We start from the raw sequence: 12,701 nt of genomic DNA, 5'->3' as shown, positions 1-12,701 counted from the left end.
CAATTAACTTACACATTCTAAACTCTCTCTTAGGCTTGTTTGACATCCTAAAAACTAAAAACTAATTGATTCACGATGTCAAGCTACTGACAAGGTAGACCAAAGGTATGACTCTGAAGCAAGCACCCCAAAGTGAGCTTTTAGGAAAGGAGAAATGAGTTCATGTCACAAATAATCTATAAATAGAAGTGCAACAGATTTTAACGAGGCATACTGAAATGAAGAGAGATCAGCTTGTTATAGATTTTAGGTTTAAATACTATTTTAGTCCATATACTATTGATTCGTTCCTTTGGTTGAGATTTTAGGTTTTCAATTCTCAACCGAAGGAACCTTTTGCTGCTCTTAGAGTGTCTAAAACCACATGATTCCACCACAATGCAAGCCAGGTGCAGTAGTTATTATCCACCCTCCTCCCAAAAACTCAAAAGTTCGGAAATTTATGAACTGGTTAATCAGGTAGCATTTATTGAGCTAGATACGACTAATTTCTACTTGCCATAGGATCAGAAATATTAAGAAAATGGCACCATACAAAATCCCAATAAACTAACAAATTTCAGTATACGAAGAAGCATACTTATGCAAGGGAAAGATGGCGCAAATTGCTTCAGAAACCACATCTTCATCATTGAGTTCAGAAGAATGTCAATTATAATTAAGAAAAACTATCATGTCCCATAAAACAAGGAAGAAACTACAAAATTGTTATGAGAAGAATCAAAATTAAACATTATGTTTCTGTGATACCTCGGAACAATTCAATGTCTAATCTAGAACAACCACAAAACAGAAATACCTTACATTGAATGTTGTAAATGAAAATATCTTAATCACCCGACTGTGCAGCAGTGGACAAAATCAGGCCACAAGTGTGCTAGCAGTAGTTGACTCGCTGAAACAAGGAAAAAACACCAATCAATCAATCACCAGCTAATAACAAATGTAGGGAAAAAATTCCATTTTTTTGACATTAAGTCATAGCAGGAAGTTGATTTCATTGTCACAAAATTCCTTCAGGAGAAAAGAGTAATGTGATTGGCATGGCAATACAATACATTGATAAAGAGAAGAAATTTAAATCCAGCCTAATGGTAAGTAATTATAGAGCTTAAAACAATCATCAACCTTTAAGTTCTAATATAGATTAACAAAAGAAACTACAGAGAATCAGATCAGTGACCACTTACTATTTCCAAACAGGTGGGAGCTTCTTGGTCTTCTTGTAATAGCGGGCGAGCCGATGAATCCTGCTCTCCACAAGAATCAACCTGAACTTTGAGTCCTTGTCCTTCCTATTCCTTTCCAAATGCTTTCTAATCGAGACAGCTTTCTTAATCAAATGATAGAGATCCTCAGGAATCTCCGGTGCAAGCCCTAACGAAAACAATCCAAATCACACCCATCAAAAACACATATTAGATTACCACATGACCAGAAAAGACTTAATATATATTCTTGACTAACAGGGTATAAACAATACACATTATTTAGCGTCAGATGTGTTCGACCTGTACAGGTTCATACAACATAAGATTTTCAATTGAGGAGAAGAGCAACAAATACCGTGAGCTTTAAGAATACGCAAGATCTTGCTGCCAGTAACGCTCTTGACCTGAGCAATACCATGAGAATCACGAAGAATCACACCGATCTGAGACGGAGTCAAACCCTTCTTCGCAAACTTGCAGATGTTTTCATCAACCTAATCGGCACAACAGAACAGAACAGAACAAAGATTCCAGAACTGCCGGTTCCAATCAAAGTAAGTTGCAGCTAAAAAATTAACGCACTTACATCTTGAGAAGAAATCTTGAGCCAACTGGGTGGAGTCCTCTTGTACGGCAATGCCGAAGCCGAAATACCTTTTCTGCAACCACAAACGGAAAATGATGAATTCAGCTACTGAATCCGGAGAGCTTAGAAGATGGGGAAGAGAGAAAAAAGAGGAACTGACCCTCGACTGTGCATACGCCCCATTGTAGACGACTATGGAGGGGATTCGCAAGCAGTTTCTCCTTAAAACTGGCGCTGGCCTCACGAAACGAAACCCTAGTTTTCTTCAGATTAGCTTTTTTATAGTTCTATGGTATGGTGATATTGGCAAACCTACCCTAATTTCTTAGCTAACCGACTGAATTTTCGGATTTAAATTATAATCTTTTGTTATCAAATTAAGTCCCAATTAATTTAATGTGATTTATTTTCTAAAAGAGCATATATCTCTAAATTCAATCTTCCATCCTAATTTTTTTAAAAAAGTTATATTTAATTTCTATGGCATCTATTTCAAGATGTTTTGTAACATGGAGTGACTTTTTTCAATTTTAATTTTTCGAACGGGAGATTGATTCTAATTTTTTCTATTCTTTTTACCGTGGTCATACAATTTCATCTTTTTTTCTTAATGGTATAATAAGCATATACCTAAAATATTATATAATATAAACTTTTTTATTGGTATATACTAAATATATTTTTTGTTTTAATTTTATAATATACAATATGATAAACATACCTTCCTTTGAAAGGTTACATATAATATATATATAGATTTTTTTTTTATATATTAACCTAGAAACTAGAAGGTTATATAATATATAATTTTTTTTATCTAAATTATAGTATGATAATAATATACCTTCAATATGTTAATACTCTATATAATGTATATCTTTTGTTTGGGGAAGAGAATACCCTAGACACGTGGAGGACCCCTATTGGTGCTCCAAGATGACTCATGAGTCATGCCCAGCTCGGACGGCCGAGATCACCACTACTAGCGTTGACAGATGCTAAGTACGAGGGCCGAGGTGAACCTGGCCGAGGTCCGACCTACCGGGAAGCTCGGTGGGGGCCGATGCGAACTACTGTCAGTGGTGTGATTATCGGGCATAATCGTCGGTCCCGAGATTACCGGGTGTAACCGACGATCCCGAGATTACCGGGTGTAACCGTTGCAAGATTAGCGGGACTACCACCCATAAGTAGAGGACTTCACTCCACGATCAGGTACGATGATTTCTGGCCTCGAACTAAACTGGGAATCCGACCTATACTGACTTGATCGTCGGAGTGCTCACCTTTTTGTGCAGGTCCGGCCAAGGATTCAGATCGGTCCGGAGGCCGAGTTCGAGTTGCAATCTGGAATACATTGTTGTGCATATCCTTGCATAAACATTTGGCGCCGTCTGTGGGGAGCTGACAATCTAAGTCATTCCAATCTTTTTAAACCATTACGCGAGCGAAAATGGTTCAACCCGCAAACTCGACCAATACGGCGGATCGGAGGACCCTAGCTGCCAGCGATGCCCACCAGAGGGAGGTCGGAGCAGCAGCGGTAGAGGGGCAAGGTCACGACGGCCTCGCAACAGAACCCCTCCGCAGGTCGGCACGGATCACCGCGCCTGTCCTACCGCCTGCGCACCCGAGGACGTCCAAGGCCACCCGTGGCCGAGGTGGGACCTCTAAGAAGGGCGCCCGGGGTCCAGCCCCGGCTCCAACAAGTGAGAACTTTGATGCACTCCAGAGAGAGATGGAGGCAATGCGCACACAAATGCGGTCCATGGAGGAAATGTATAACGAAATGATACTAGCTGCAGGCGCAGGGTCCCGATCTGAAAATCGAGTGACGCGCGTGGACGTACACGAGCAAAGGGGTTCCCACCTCGGCCCAGCCGAGGAGGAACGTCCTGAAGACAACGAGAGCGAGGGGTACACTCGCCAGAGGGGAGACCTCCGTGAGCATCTCAACAGAAAGAGAGGCTCGTCTCTCCGAAAAGGGCAGTCACCATCCCGCTCACACAGGAGCTCCAACCAGCAGGCTGAATCCTCTCACAATCCCGCAGGGGTGATCACAAGGGAGGAGTTCGACCAGCTGAGGGGCAAGCTCGATGCTCAGGTGGAGGCCTTAAAGGCCAAATGTGAGCAGAAAGAAGATTCACTGAACTATGGCGACTTGGGAGAATCGCCCTTCACCTCGGACGTTTTGGAAGCAACGATCCCTCCGAAGTTCAAAGCTCCTACCATGAAGCCTTATGATGGGACGAAGGACCCCAAGGACTATGTTGAGGTCTTTGAAGGCCTCATGGACTTCCAAGCGGCATCAGACGCAATCAAATGCCGCGCCTTTCAGATCGCGCTTACTGGCAGCGCGCGATTGTGGTATTGGAGACTGCCAGCCAGGTCGATCTCGACCTACTCTCAGCTGAGAAAGGAGTTCCTCGCCCAGTTCTCTTCTCGGCACTATGACAAAAAGACAGCGACCCATCTCGCCACCATCAGACAGAAGGAGGGTGAGACGCTGCGGGAATATGTCACCAGATTCCAGGAGGAGCAGTTGAAGGTCGCGCACTGTTCCGATGACTCGGCCATGTGCTATTTCCTCATTTCCTCACCGGTCTAGCCGACGAAGCCCTCACGGTGAAACTTGGAGAGGAGGCCCCGGCCACCTTCGCCGAGGTGCTTCAGAAGGCAAAGAAAGTCATCGATGGACAGGAGCTCCTCCGAACCAAAACCGGCCGACCGGAACGAAAGATCGGCCGGGGCAGAAGTGGAAAAGATGTAGAAAGGGCAGATCCCAAGTTCAAGGACAAGGGATCCTTTTCCAGCGGCCGAGCTGAGTATCGAAGGGCGGAGAGCGGACCTACCAGGAGCCGACCTTACGAAACGCTTCACCCCGACCACGATTCCAATTTCCGAGATCCTAACGAACATCGAGGAGTCTGGAATGGAAAAAATACTCAGCGTCCTGAGAAGCTTCGGGGAGCCCCGGAGAGGCGCAGCAAGACAATATTGCCGCTTCCATCGGGAGCACGGCCACAACACGTCGGACTGCTGGGAGTTGAAGCGTCAAATTAAGGATCTAATTCAAGATGGCTACTTCAAGAAATTTGTGGGAAAGCTCAGGACCAGCTCAGCAGAGAAAACGGAAGAGCGAAAGCGCTCAAGGACGCCGCCCCGGCGCACTGACCGACCTGCGGTCATCAATACCATTTTCGGAGGGCCAAGCGGGGGTCAGTCCGGACATAAAAGAAAGGAGTTAGCTCGTGCAGGCAGGCGCGATGTGTGCATCATCAGGGAGCAGGGGCCGAGGCGCTCTCCCACATAACGGAATCCAGAGTCACGTCCTTCGTATGGACAAATATCATATGTCGCTTTGGTATACCGCAGGCCATTGTGACAGACAATGGGAAGCAGTTTGACAACGCCAAGTTCAAAGACTTTTGCAGCAAGCTTGGCATAAGTCACCTTAGCTCGTCCCCCGCACATCCGTAAGCAAATGAGCAGGTGGAGGCAGTCAACAAGATCATCAAGCGTGGCGTCAAACTTAGATTGGACTCCAAGAAAGGCAGGTGGGCCGAGGAGCTACCAGAGGTTCTATGGTCGTACCGGACCACCCAAAGAGAATCGACGGGTGAGACCCCGTTCTCCCTGGCCTTCGGCTCCGAAGCTGTAGTCCCGGTTGAGATCGGCATGCCATCTGACAGAGTAGAGCATTACGAGCCTACGACAAATGAGGAAGAGCTGCTCCTCAACCTCGACTTGTTGGAAGAAAGAAGAGCAATGGCCCAGCTACGCCTGGCGGAATATCAGGGCAGAATGGCCAGACATTACAATGCCCGCGTTCGACCTCGGGCCTTTCGGGTCGGACATCTGGTCTTAAGGAGGGTCCAAACACATGTGGGTGCCCTTGATCCGGCCTGGGAGGGCCCGTTTGAGGTCAAGGGCATAGTCCGACCTGGGACGTACGTATTGGCCGATCTGCAAGGAGACGTCCTCGCGCACCCGTGGAACGCGGAGCACCTGTGGAACGCGGAGCACCTGAAGCGTTATTATCCTTGAAACGCCGGAAGAGTTTTCAATGGATCTGTAAACACTGTTCCACAAGAATTATGATCGAAATAAATGTGATGATTTAATTTCATGATTCCGAGTTCGACCAGAAATTAAATGGGGGCCACGGACTCCCACGCGGTCGCATTCCAGCAGTCGGTTCAAATTCAATCCTCCAAAACCTAAGGGTACGAGGTGCGATGCCAAAACCGCTCATGAACTTAAAATTCAAACCTACCTTCAAGGTAAAGGGACGATGTGAAACACCTACCTTCAAGGTAAAGGGACGATGTGAAAAGTTCAAAATGGTCAAGCTTCCGAACTTGGGGGTACGAGGAGCGATGTGAAGAATGCTACGGACTTAGGATTTTAGTCTTTTAACGTTTTTAAGTTAAGGGGGCGATGTTAAAAAATCCAGAGTTGGTGCAATGCATTGAATGCTAGACAGAGATTCAAATTCAAACTTTCAAATTATTTTAATTAAAGGCGCGACCTCAAAAGTAAGAGGTGCGAGGTGACATTAGCTGCAGTTCAAGGAAATAACAAAGAAAAGAGGTTGCCAACAACAAAGTAGAAACAAATGGGAGCCTCTTACAAACAAAAAAGGAAGAGAAGACAGACAGAGAAAAGCCTCATGAAGGATGATCGCCTAAGAGTCCGCCTGAGGAGCGCCCTCCTGTGTGGTGCCGACCTGGTCCTCTTCGAGATCAGAGTAGTCAGAGTCCAGATCTCTGACATACTGATCCACCAACGCTTGGGGGCCAGGGGTGCCGCCAGGCCCAGATGCCCACTTCTCGGCATACCTCCTTTTCAGACCGTTGAGATCGATCTGAAGGTCAGGCATGTCGGATGCAATGCCCTTCATGAGGAACTTGAAGCCCGCGTCAGAGAAGTCCTTGGCAAATCCATCGAAGTCAGGATACTGCCTAAACGATTCCTCCAGTAGGACTCCATTGCTGAGACGCTCCTTCGTCGTCTCCAGCTCGGCAGTCGCATGCTCCAGCTCCTTATCCTTCGCTTCAAGCGCCTGGAGCATGTCGTCCTTCTCCTTCAGGAGTTGGAACTTCTCCTTCTCCAAGCCCCTGGTGATAGCGTGGGCAGTTCGGAGTTGGGCCTCGCGCCTGTCCTCTTCCTTCTTCAGCAGCTCGGCCTAGGTCTCCACCTCGGCCTTCAAAATCTCCACCTCAGAGTGAGCCTTCAGCAGCTCATCCTTCATGGTGGAGGAAGCAGCCTCCAAGGCAGCAGAGAACTCCTCTTTCTCCCTCGCTGCCAGAACTTCCCTCCCATCCAGCTCGGCCTTTACGGCCAGAGCCGATTGAATGGAAGCAACAAACGCCTGAGAAAAGGTACAAAGAAGAAAGTTAGACCGAGCTACCTGTTAGGTAAATTGAGCCAAAATGGACACCAGTCTTACCTCAGCGGCGTAGTCGATGGTCCTCTGCAGAACGGACCCTGGGTCGCTCACAAATTTGGACGCCCTCCTTAGGCAGCAGTCCAAACTTGCAGCCGAGATGCGGGACACCTGGTCCCTCACCCCGGCACTTGACGGCTGAACTCTGAATCGTGTCGTCACGTCGGACGTCCCGCCCATCCTGGCCTCAGGATCGTCCACCCAATCTGCGAAACTCGCAGGCAAGACCCCGCAAGCTCCGACCTCTAAGGGGGAGATCGTCTTCTTTTTCTTCCTCCTTCGCTTCAGAGGGACTTCCTCCCTCACCTCCTCGCCCAAAGGCAGGGCGTCCACCGCCTCGGTTTGATCCCTGGGGCGCTTCTCCCTCGAGAGACCCCCAGAAGACTCCAGCTTGATCACTGGGGCTGGATCTTCCGAGGCAAGCCCTGCCACGACAGGGGTGGCAGGTTTCGAACTCTGGACAGCCTCAAGAGCATGGGCTCGGCCCTTGGACTTGCGCTTCACGCTGCTTGCAAATCCGCAAACCATGGCTGCAAAATAAAAACAGGGGTCAACACAAGGTTAGAGGAAAAAGGGGGGAGGCAAGCTCGGCATACCAAGTTCAGAGTTCGGCCTTGAGGATTCGATGGGACGAACTGCAGGGTTGTAATCTAGCAGCCCGGACTCAAGCAGCAGCTGGTCGGTCACCAGGGTTCCGACCTTCCTACCCCTCGGAAAGCGCTCCTTGTAATATTTCAACGTGTCGAAGGAGGCTTGTGTAAGCTCGGGGACTGGTCAGATTGAAACTGCACGAAGACAAAATCCGAGTTAGACCTGAATGATAGAAAAGAAAATTAGAAAAAGCAAGAACTACTCCGTACCTAGGTTCCCAAACCTAGTGGGGACGTCAAAGAAGGAACGACCTGACTCGTCCTTTGCGAGTCATTCCCCAGAAGCGTAGAACCATTTCCTCACCCATCCCTTTGATGGAGGTCGGCCCCTTAACTATACCGCCTGCGCCTTTCCTTGCGCACATATAGAACCGACCAGGCTTCTTAGCTATCATTTTCGCTTCGAAGCACGCGAGGAGCTGGTCTACGTCCAACAGCTCGGCCTACTCACTATCCCGAGCTCGTAGCCAAAAAAGGATGGCCAAAGCGAAAATGACACCCCACCCATTGGGGGCCACTTGAGCCGGAGCCAACCCAATCCGGAAGAGAAATTCTTGGACAAAAGGGTGAAGGGGAAGTCTGAGGCCGTACTCAAACATTTTGAAGTAGAGAGTGACCCATCCCTCTGGAGGATTGTCAGCTCTCTCCCCTCCTCCGGAAGCCTGAGGAGGATGTTCTCAGGGATAGCGAACCCCCCTACGAAGGGATCCGAGGTAGTGCTCAGGTATCCTAGAAGGGTATTCCAAACCCTGACCTGAGGTGGAGGCGTCACTATCCTCCCCGTCATCGGAGACTCTAAAGTTTTCTATCTCCTCGAGCTCGGACTCTAACCTACGAGCTAAGTCCTCATCGGATCCTAAGTTGCTGCTAAAAGAGGACAACATGGCAACTACGTTCGAAAGAGAAAGTGAGGGAAGAGACCGACCTACCAAGGGTTCGAGCTGCCTTCAGGTCCAACTCCAAGAATTCGGGGAACGTAAGGTATGACCTGAAGGATTGGGGGCATTTATAGCCCGTCGGAAGAATTTCCCCACCGTACACGTGTAATCAACGAGCGGCTAGGATCCTCCCTAAGATCCGAAGCGTCAGAATATTTGAATATTCCGACGATAAATCTTCCGCACGGTTATATTTTCCCACGAATAGGAAGTCGCCACGCGTCCAAAGCAAATCGAATGAACTTCTCTGCCAGGTCGAGATCGGACCAGACAGAGAGGGGGCCAATGTTTTGGGAAGAGAATACCCTGGACACGTGGAGGACCCCTATTGGTGCTCCAAGATGACTCATGAGTCATGCCCAGCTCGGACGGCCGAGATCACCACTACTAGCGTTGACAGATGCTAAGTATGAGGGCCGAGGTGAACCTGGCCGAGGTCCGACCTACCGGGAAGCTCGGTGGGGGCCGATGCGGACTACTGTCAGCGGCATGATTATCGGGCATAATCGTCGGTCCCAAAAGTACCGGGTGTAACCGACGATCCCGAGATTACCGGGTGTAACCGTTGCGAGATTAGCGGGACTACCACCCATAAGTAGAGGACTTCACTTCACGATCAGGTACGATGATTTCTGGCCTCGAACTAAACTGGGAATCCGACCTATACTGACTTGATCGTCGGAGTGCTCACCTTTTTGTGCAGGTCCGCCCAAGGATTCAGATCGGTCCGGAGGCCGAGTTCGAGCTGCAATCTGGAATACACTGTTGTGCATATCCTTGCATAAACATCTTTTAAGTTACCTAACATATACTCTATAAGATTTGTGGTATGTTTATCATCCACAGTGCTGAACAAAGAAAGAAAAAACCAAAACTTGATTTAATTAAAAGAAATATATATAACCCGACGTATACTCTATATCTCTAAAAATATACCCAACATATATTTATTCTTTGAAAAAAGAAACTCTACGGAATCGAGTTTGAAGAGGTTCGAGCTTGTTGGTATGATGTTGAGATAGGGTGGATAAAACGAATTTGACTTCGATCGAGTGTGGTGTTTATGCAAAAAATGTGACAGGGTATGACCTAGTCAAGGTCGGCCACAGGGAAGGGCTCGACCTACTCCAAGTATGACCGTCGGGAGAGCATGACCTGCTTTTCAGGTATGACTGCGGGAAGACCATGACCTGCTTCAGGTATGACCGAGGGAAGAGCTTGGGTATCCTTGGAAAGGGATGACCAGCTCAAAAGGTCAAGGTCGGCTGACTGGGATGAGCTGGTGTCCGGAATGAGCTGAAAGGCCACTTGGCGAGGAAAGACCTGCACAAGGGAACAAACACTCCGACGCTGAAGTCAGTTTTGAGTCCGACCTTAGTATGGAGCCCGAGCTAGAATACCATACCTGACTGAAGAGTGAAGTGCCCTATTTATAGGTTGAGGTACCCGACAAGGAATCCGACCAGCGGTTGAGCATGTTGGGACCAAGGTCGGCCTGTCGGGAGTAGCTATTCCAGTTCATACTCTTGTCATCTGAAATTTGGCTAAGTATGGAAGGTTGTTCCTCCCATGAATGATCTTCAGGGAAGACCTTCAGATCGACCTTTAGGGAAGGCCTCAGGTTGACCATTAGGCAAGGCCTTCAGGTCGGCCCTCAAGGGAGCTCTTCAGGTCGGCCTTCAGTGGAGCTCTTCAGGTCGACCCTCAGTGGAGCTTTTTAGGTCGGCCACTTCAGGTCGGCCACCAAAAGGAAGATCTTCAGGTCGGCCTCTTCAGGTCGGCCACCAAAGGGAAGACCTCCAAAGTTGGACATTTTTTCTGTCCTCCACGTGGCAGTACGATTTTCAACCCCCAAATATTGGCCCTCTCTCTGGCTGGTCTGAGTTCGACCTAGCAGAGAAGTTTTTCCTGGGTTTGAAAATTTGCCTAAGTGGTGACTTCCGTCTTTCGAGATTGAAATAGATCACATGTCAGACGTTGAACAACATATAATAGGTCAAATATCGAACATAGTGTTATGGTCATGACTTGAGCCGACTTTGAGAAACTTATCTTAGACTTGCCATGTTGATTAAGTTTGGTATTTAAAGAAGCTTGACCTAAGTTGGGCGCTTAGGAGTTTGAAGTAAGAGCTGAGAAGCTCGGCCTAAGCTGGATGCTTAGGAGTTGGAGTAAGAGCTGAGAAGCTCGGCCTAAGCTGGGCGCTTAGGAGTTGGAGTAGGACCTGCATACTTTGTATTGGGTGAATTCAATCTCATCTTTGTCATTTCGAACTTGTCGTAATTTTCGTACTTCGCACCTCGAACTCGTAAGTTTAGAGGTTTTAATTTTTTCTTATCAAATTACATCGCACCTCGAACTCGTAAGTTTAGAGGTTTGAATTTTTTTTATCAGATTACATCGCACCTCGAACTCGTAAGTTTAGAGGTTTGAATTTTCTTTTGCCAAATTACATCGCACCTCGAACTCGTAAGTTTAGAGGTTTGAATTTTCTTTTGTCAAATTACATCGCACTTCGAACTCGTACGTTTAAAGGTTTGAATTTTTTCTTGTCAAATTACATCGCACCTCGAACTCGTAAGTTTAGAGGTTTGAATTTTCTTCTATGGGATTACATCGCACCTCGAACTCGTAAGTTTAGAGGTTTGAATTTTCTTTTATAAGACTACATCTCACCTCGAACTCGTAAGTTTAGAGATTTGAATTTTCTTTTATAAGAGTACATCTCACCTCGAACTCGGAAGTTTAGAGGCTTGAATTTGGTTTTGAATTGTACCTTGGCACTGACTGGGCGTTTATGCTGAACGCACGCGCTAAGCGTGGTAACAATTATATAGATGCAAGCGCACACCTGTCAGAGTAATATAAAATGGATGGAGTATCCAAGTATCGATCCTCAAGGACTTCTAAACAATTTCCAAACTCTAAAGTTTTAAAGAATAGTGAATGTTGGAATGAGTGATTCTTGTAAAATGGGAAGTGGTCACAAATAATGGTTTGGATTTGGGATTTGGACTTAGAATGATAAAACCTAGCCCGATTTACTTCAAGTTAGCCAACAAAGAATCAAGGACATGCTAAGGACAATATGCATTTTACTTTAGAAACTAACGACTACGCTTCTCACTTTACTTATGTCTAAGCAAGTTCAAAGTCCTAAGACATTCCCTAATATGTCTATTATGAGATATATCTTAGTTTTAGGATGGAAATAGTCGCAACCTCGGGTTAAGGTCCTATGTCTAGGCTACTTAAGCGGAACCCTTATGTCTAAGGCGCTCCTCTCCTCGGTTTAACCACTCAACAATGCAAATAAGCAACCTTTTCAGTATTGACTTGTTAAGACTTACAGTGGCCTTCTCTAAATCCTAACTTTTGGGAAAACATGTTGAGCAATGAATGGAAAGTAAAAACACTACTTCTTAGCAACCCTTTTTAGACATAAAAGGCTAACTATCCATAACCGGGCTAGAGACGGGAATTTAGAAAGACATATTGAAGAAATACAGCAAGTAAAATGGTTGAATGTGGAATGCATGTGTGAAAAACAAAAGTTAACTACGGAGAGTTTTTATCGGGATTGAGAGCTTCGCCCTTCTCTTCCAAGCAAGGGGGAGTGTCACGTGCTCTTTCCTTCAAAAACACAACTCTCTTAACTAAAAATAAAGTAAAGGCAAAGGAAGATAAGCAAAGTGCTGGATTTTTATATATTTGAATAAGTAGAAAATGACTAAGTACAAATGGAAACAAAACAAAGCTCAATAAAAGAATGTAAGTACTCGGGATTTAAAAACCAAAAGCAACTAATGAAAGCAACTCAAAAGTACTTAGAAAGCAACAAAGAAACACTAAAAATGATCAAGAGAA

General features: G+C 46.5%; 1 protein-coding gene across 1 annotated transcript; it reads right to left on the bottom strand.

Moving 5' to 3' along the window:
• Positions 1-609: 609 nt before the first annotated feature.
• On the bottom strand, positions 610-2,116 carry LOC111020380 (small ribosomal subunit protein uS15). Its single transcript, XM_022297033.2, has 5 exons — positions 1,958-2,116; positions 1,798-1,870; positions 1,567-1,705; positions 1,191-1,377; positions 610-895 (listed from the first exon to the last, which is right to left on the bottom strand). Exons 1-5 carry the CDS (start codon positions 1,978-1,980, stop codon positions 862-864), a joined length of 456 nt encoding a protein of 151 aa, XP_022152725.1. The 5' UTR covers positions 1,981-2,116; the 3' UTR covers positions 610-861.
• Positions 2,117-12,701: the final 10,585 nt, after the last annotated feature.

Source organism: Momordica charantia (genome assembly GCF_013281855.1).
Source record: "Momordica charantia cultivar OHB3-1 chromosome 10 unlocalized genomic scaffold, Mcharantia_2.0 BLBB01000010.1, whole genome shotgun sequence".
Classification (NCBI taxonomy): domain Eukaryota; kingdom Viridiplantae; phylum Streptophyta; class Magnoliopsida; order Cucurbitales; family Cucurbitaceae; genus Momordica; species Momordica charantia.
The sequence above is the reverse complement of the archived record's forward strand: the minus strand, read 5'-3'. Positions and strand labels throughout refer to the sequence as shown.

Bases quoted from the DNA above. Each gene is read 5' to 3' on its own strand.
- LOC111020380 (XM_022297033.2), bottom strand. From the start codon at position 1,980: ATGGGGCGTATGCACAGTCGAGG. The intron at 1,871-1,957 runs GTCAGTTCCTCT...TTGTGGTTGCAG, and splicing joins GGGCGTATGCACAGTCGAGG to AAAAGGTATTTCGGCTTCGG. The intron at 1,378-1,566 runs GTATTTGTTGCT...TGTTTTCGTTAG, and splicing joins GCGTATTCTTAAAGCTCACG to GGCTTGCACCGGAGATTCCT.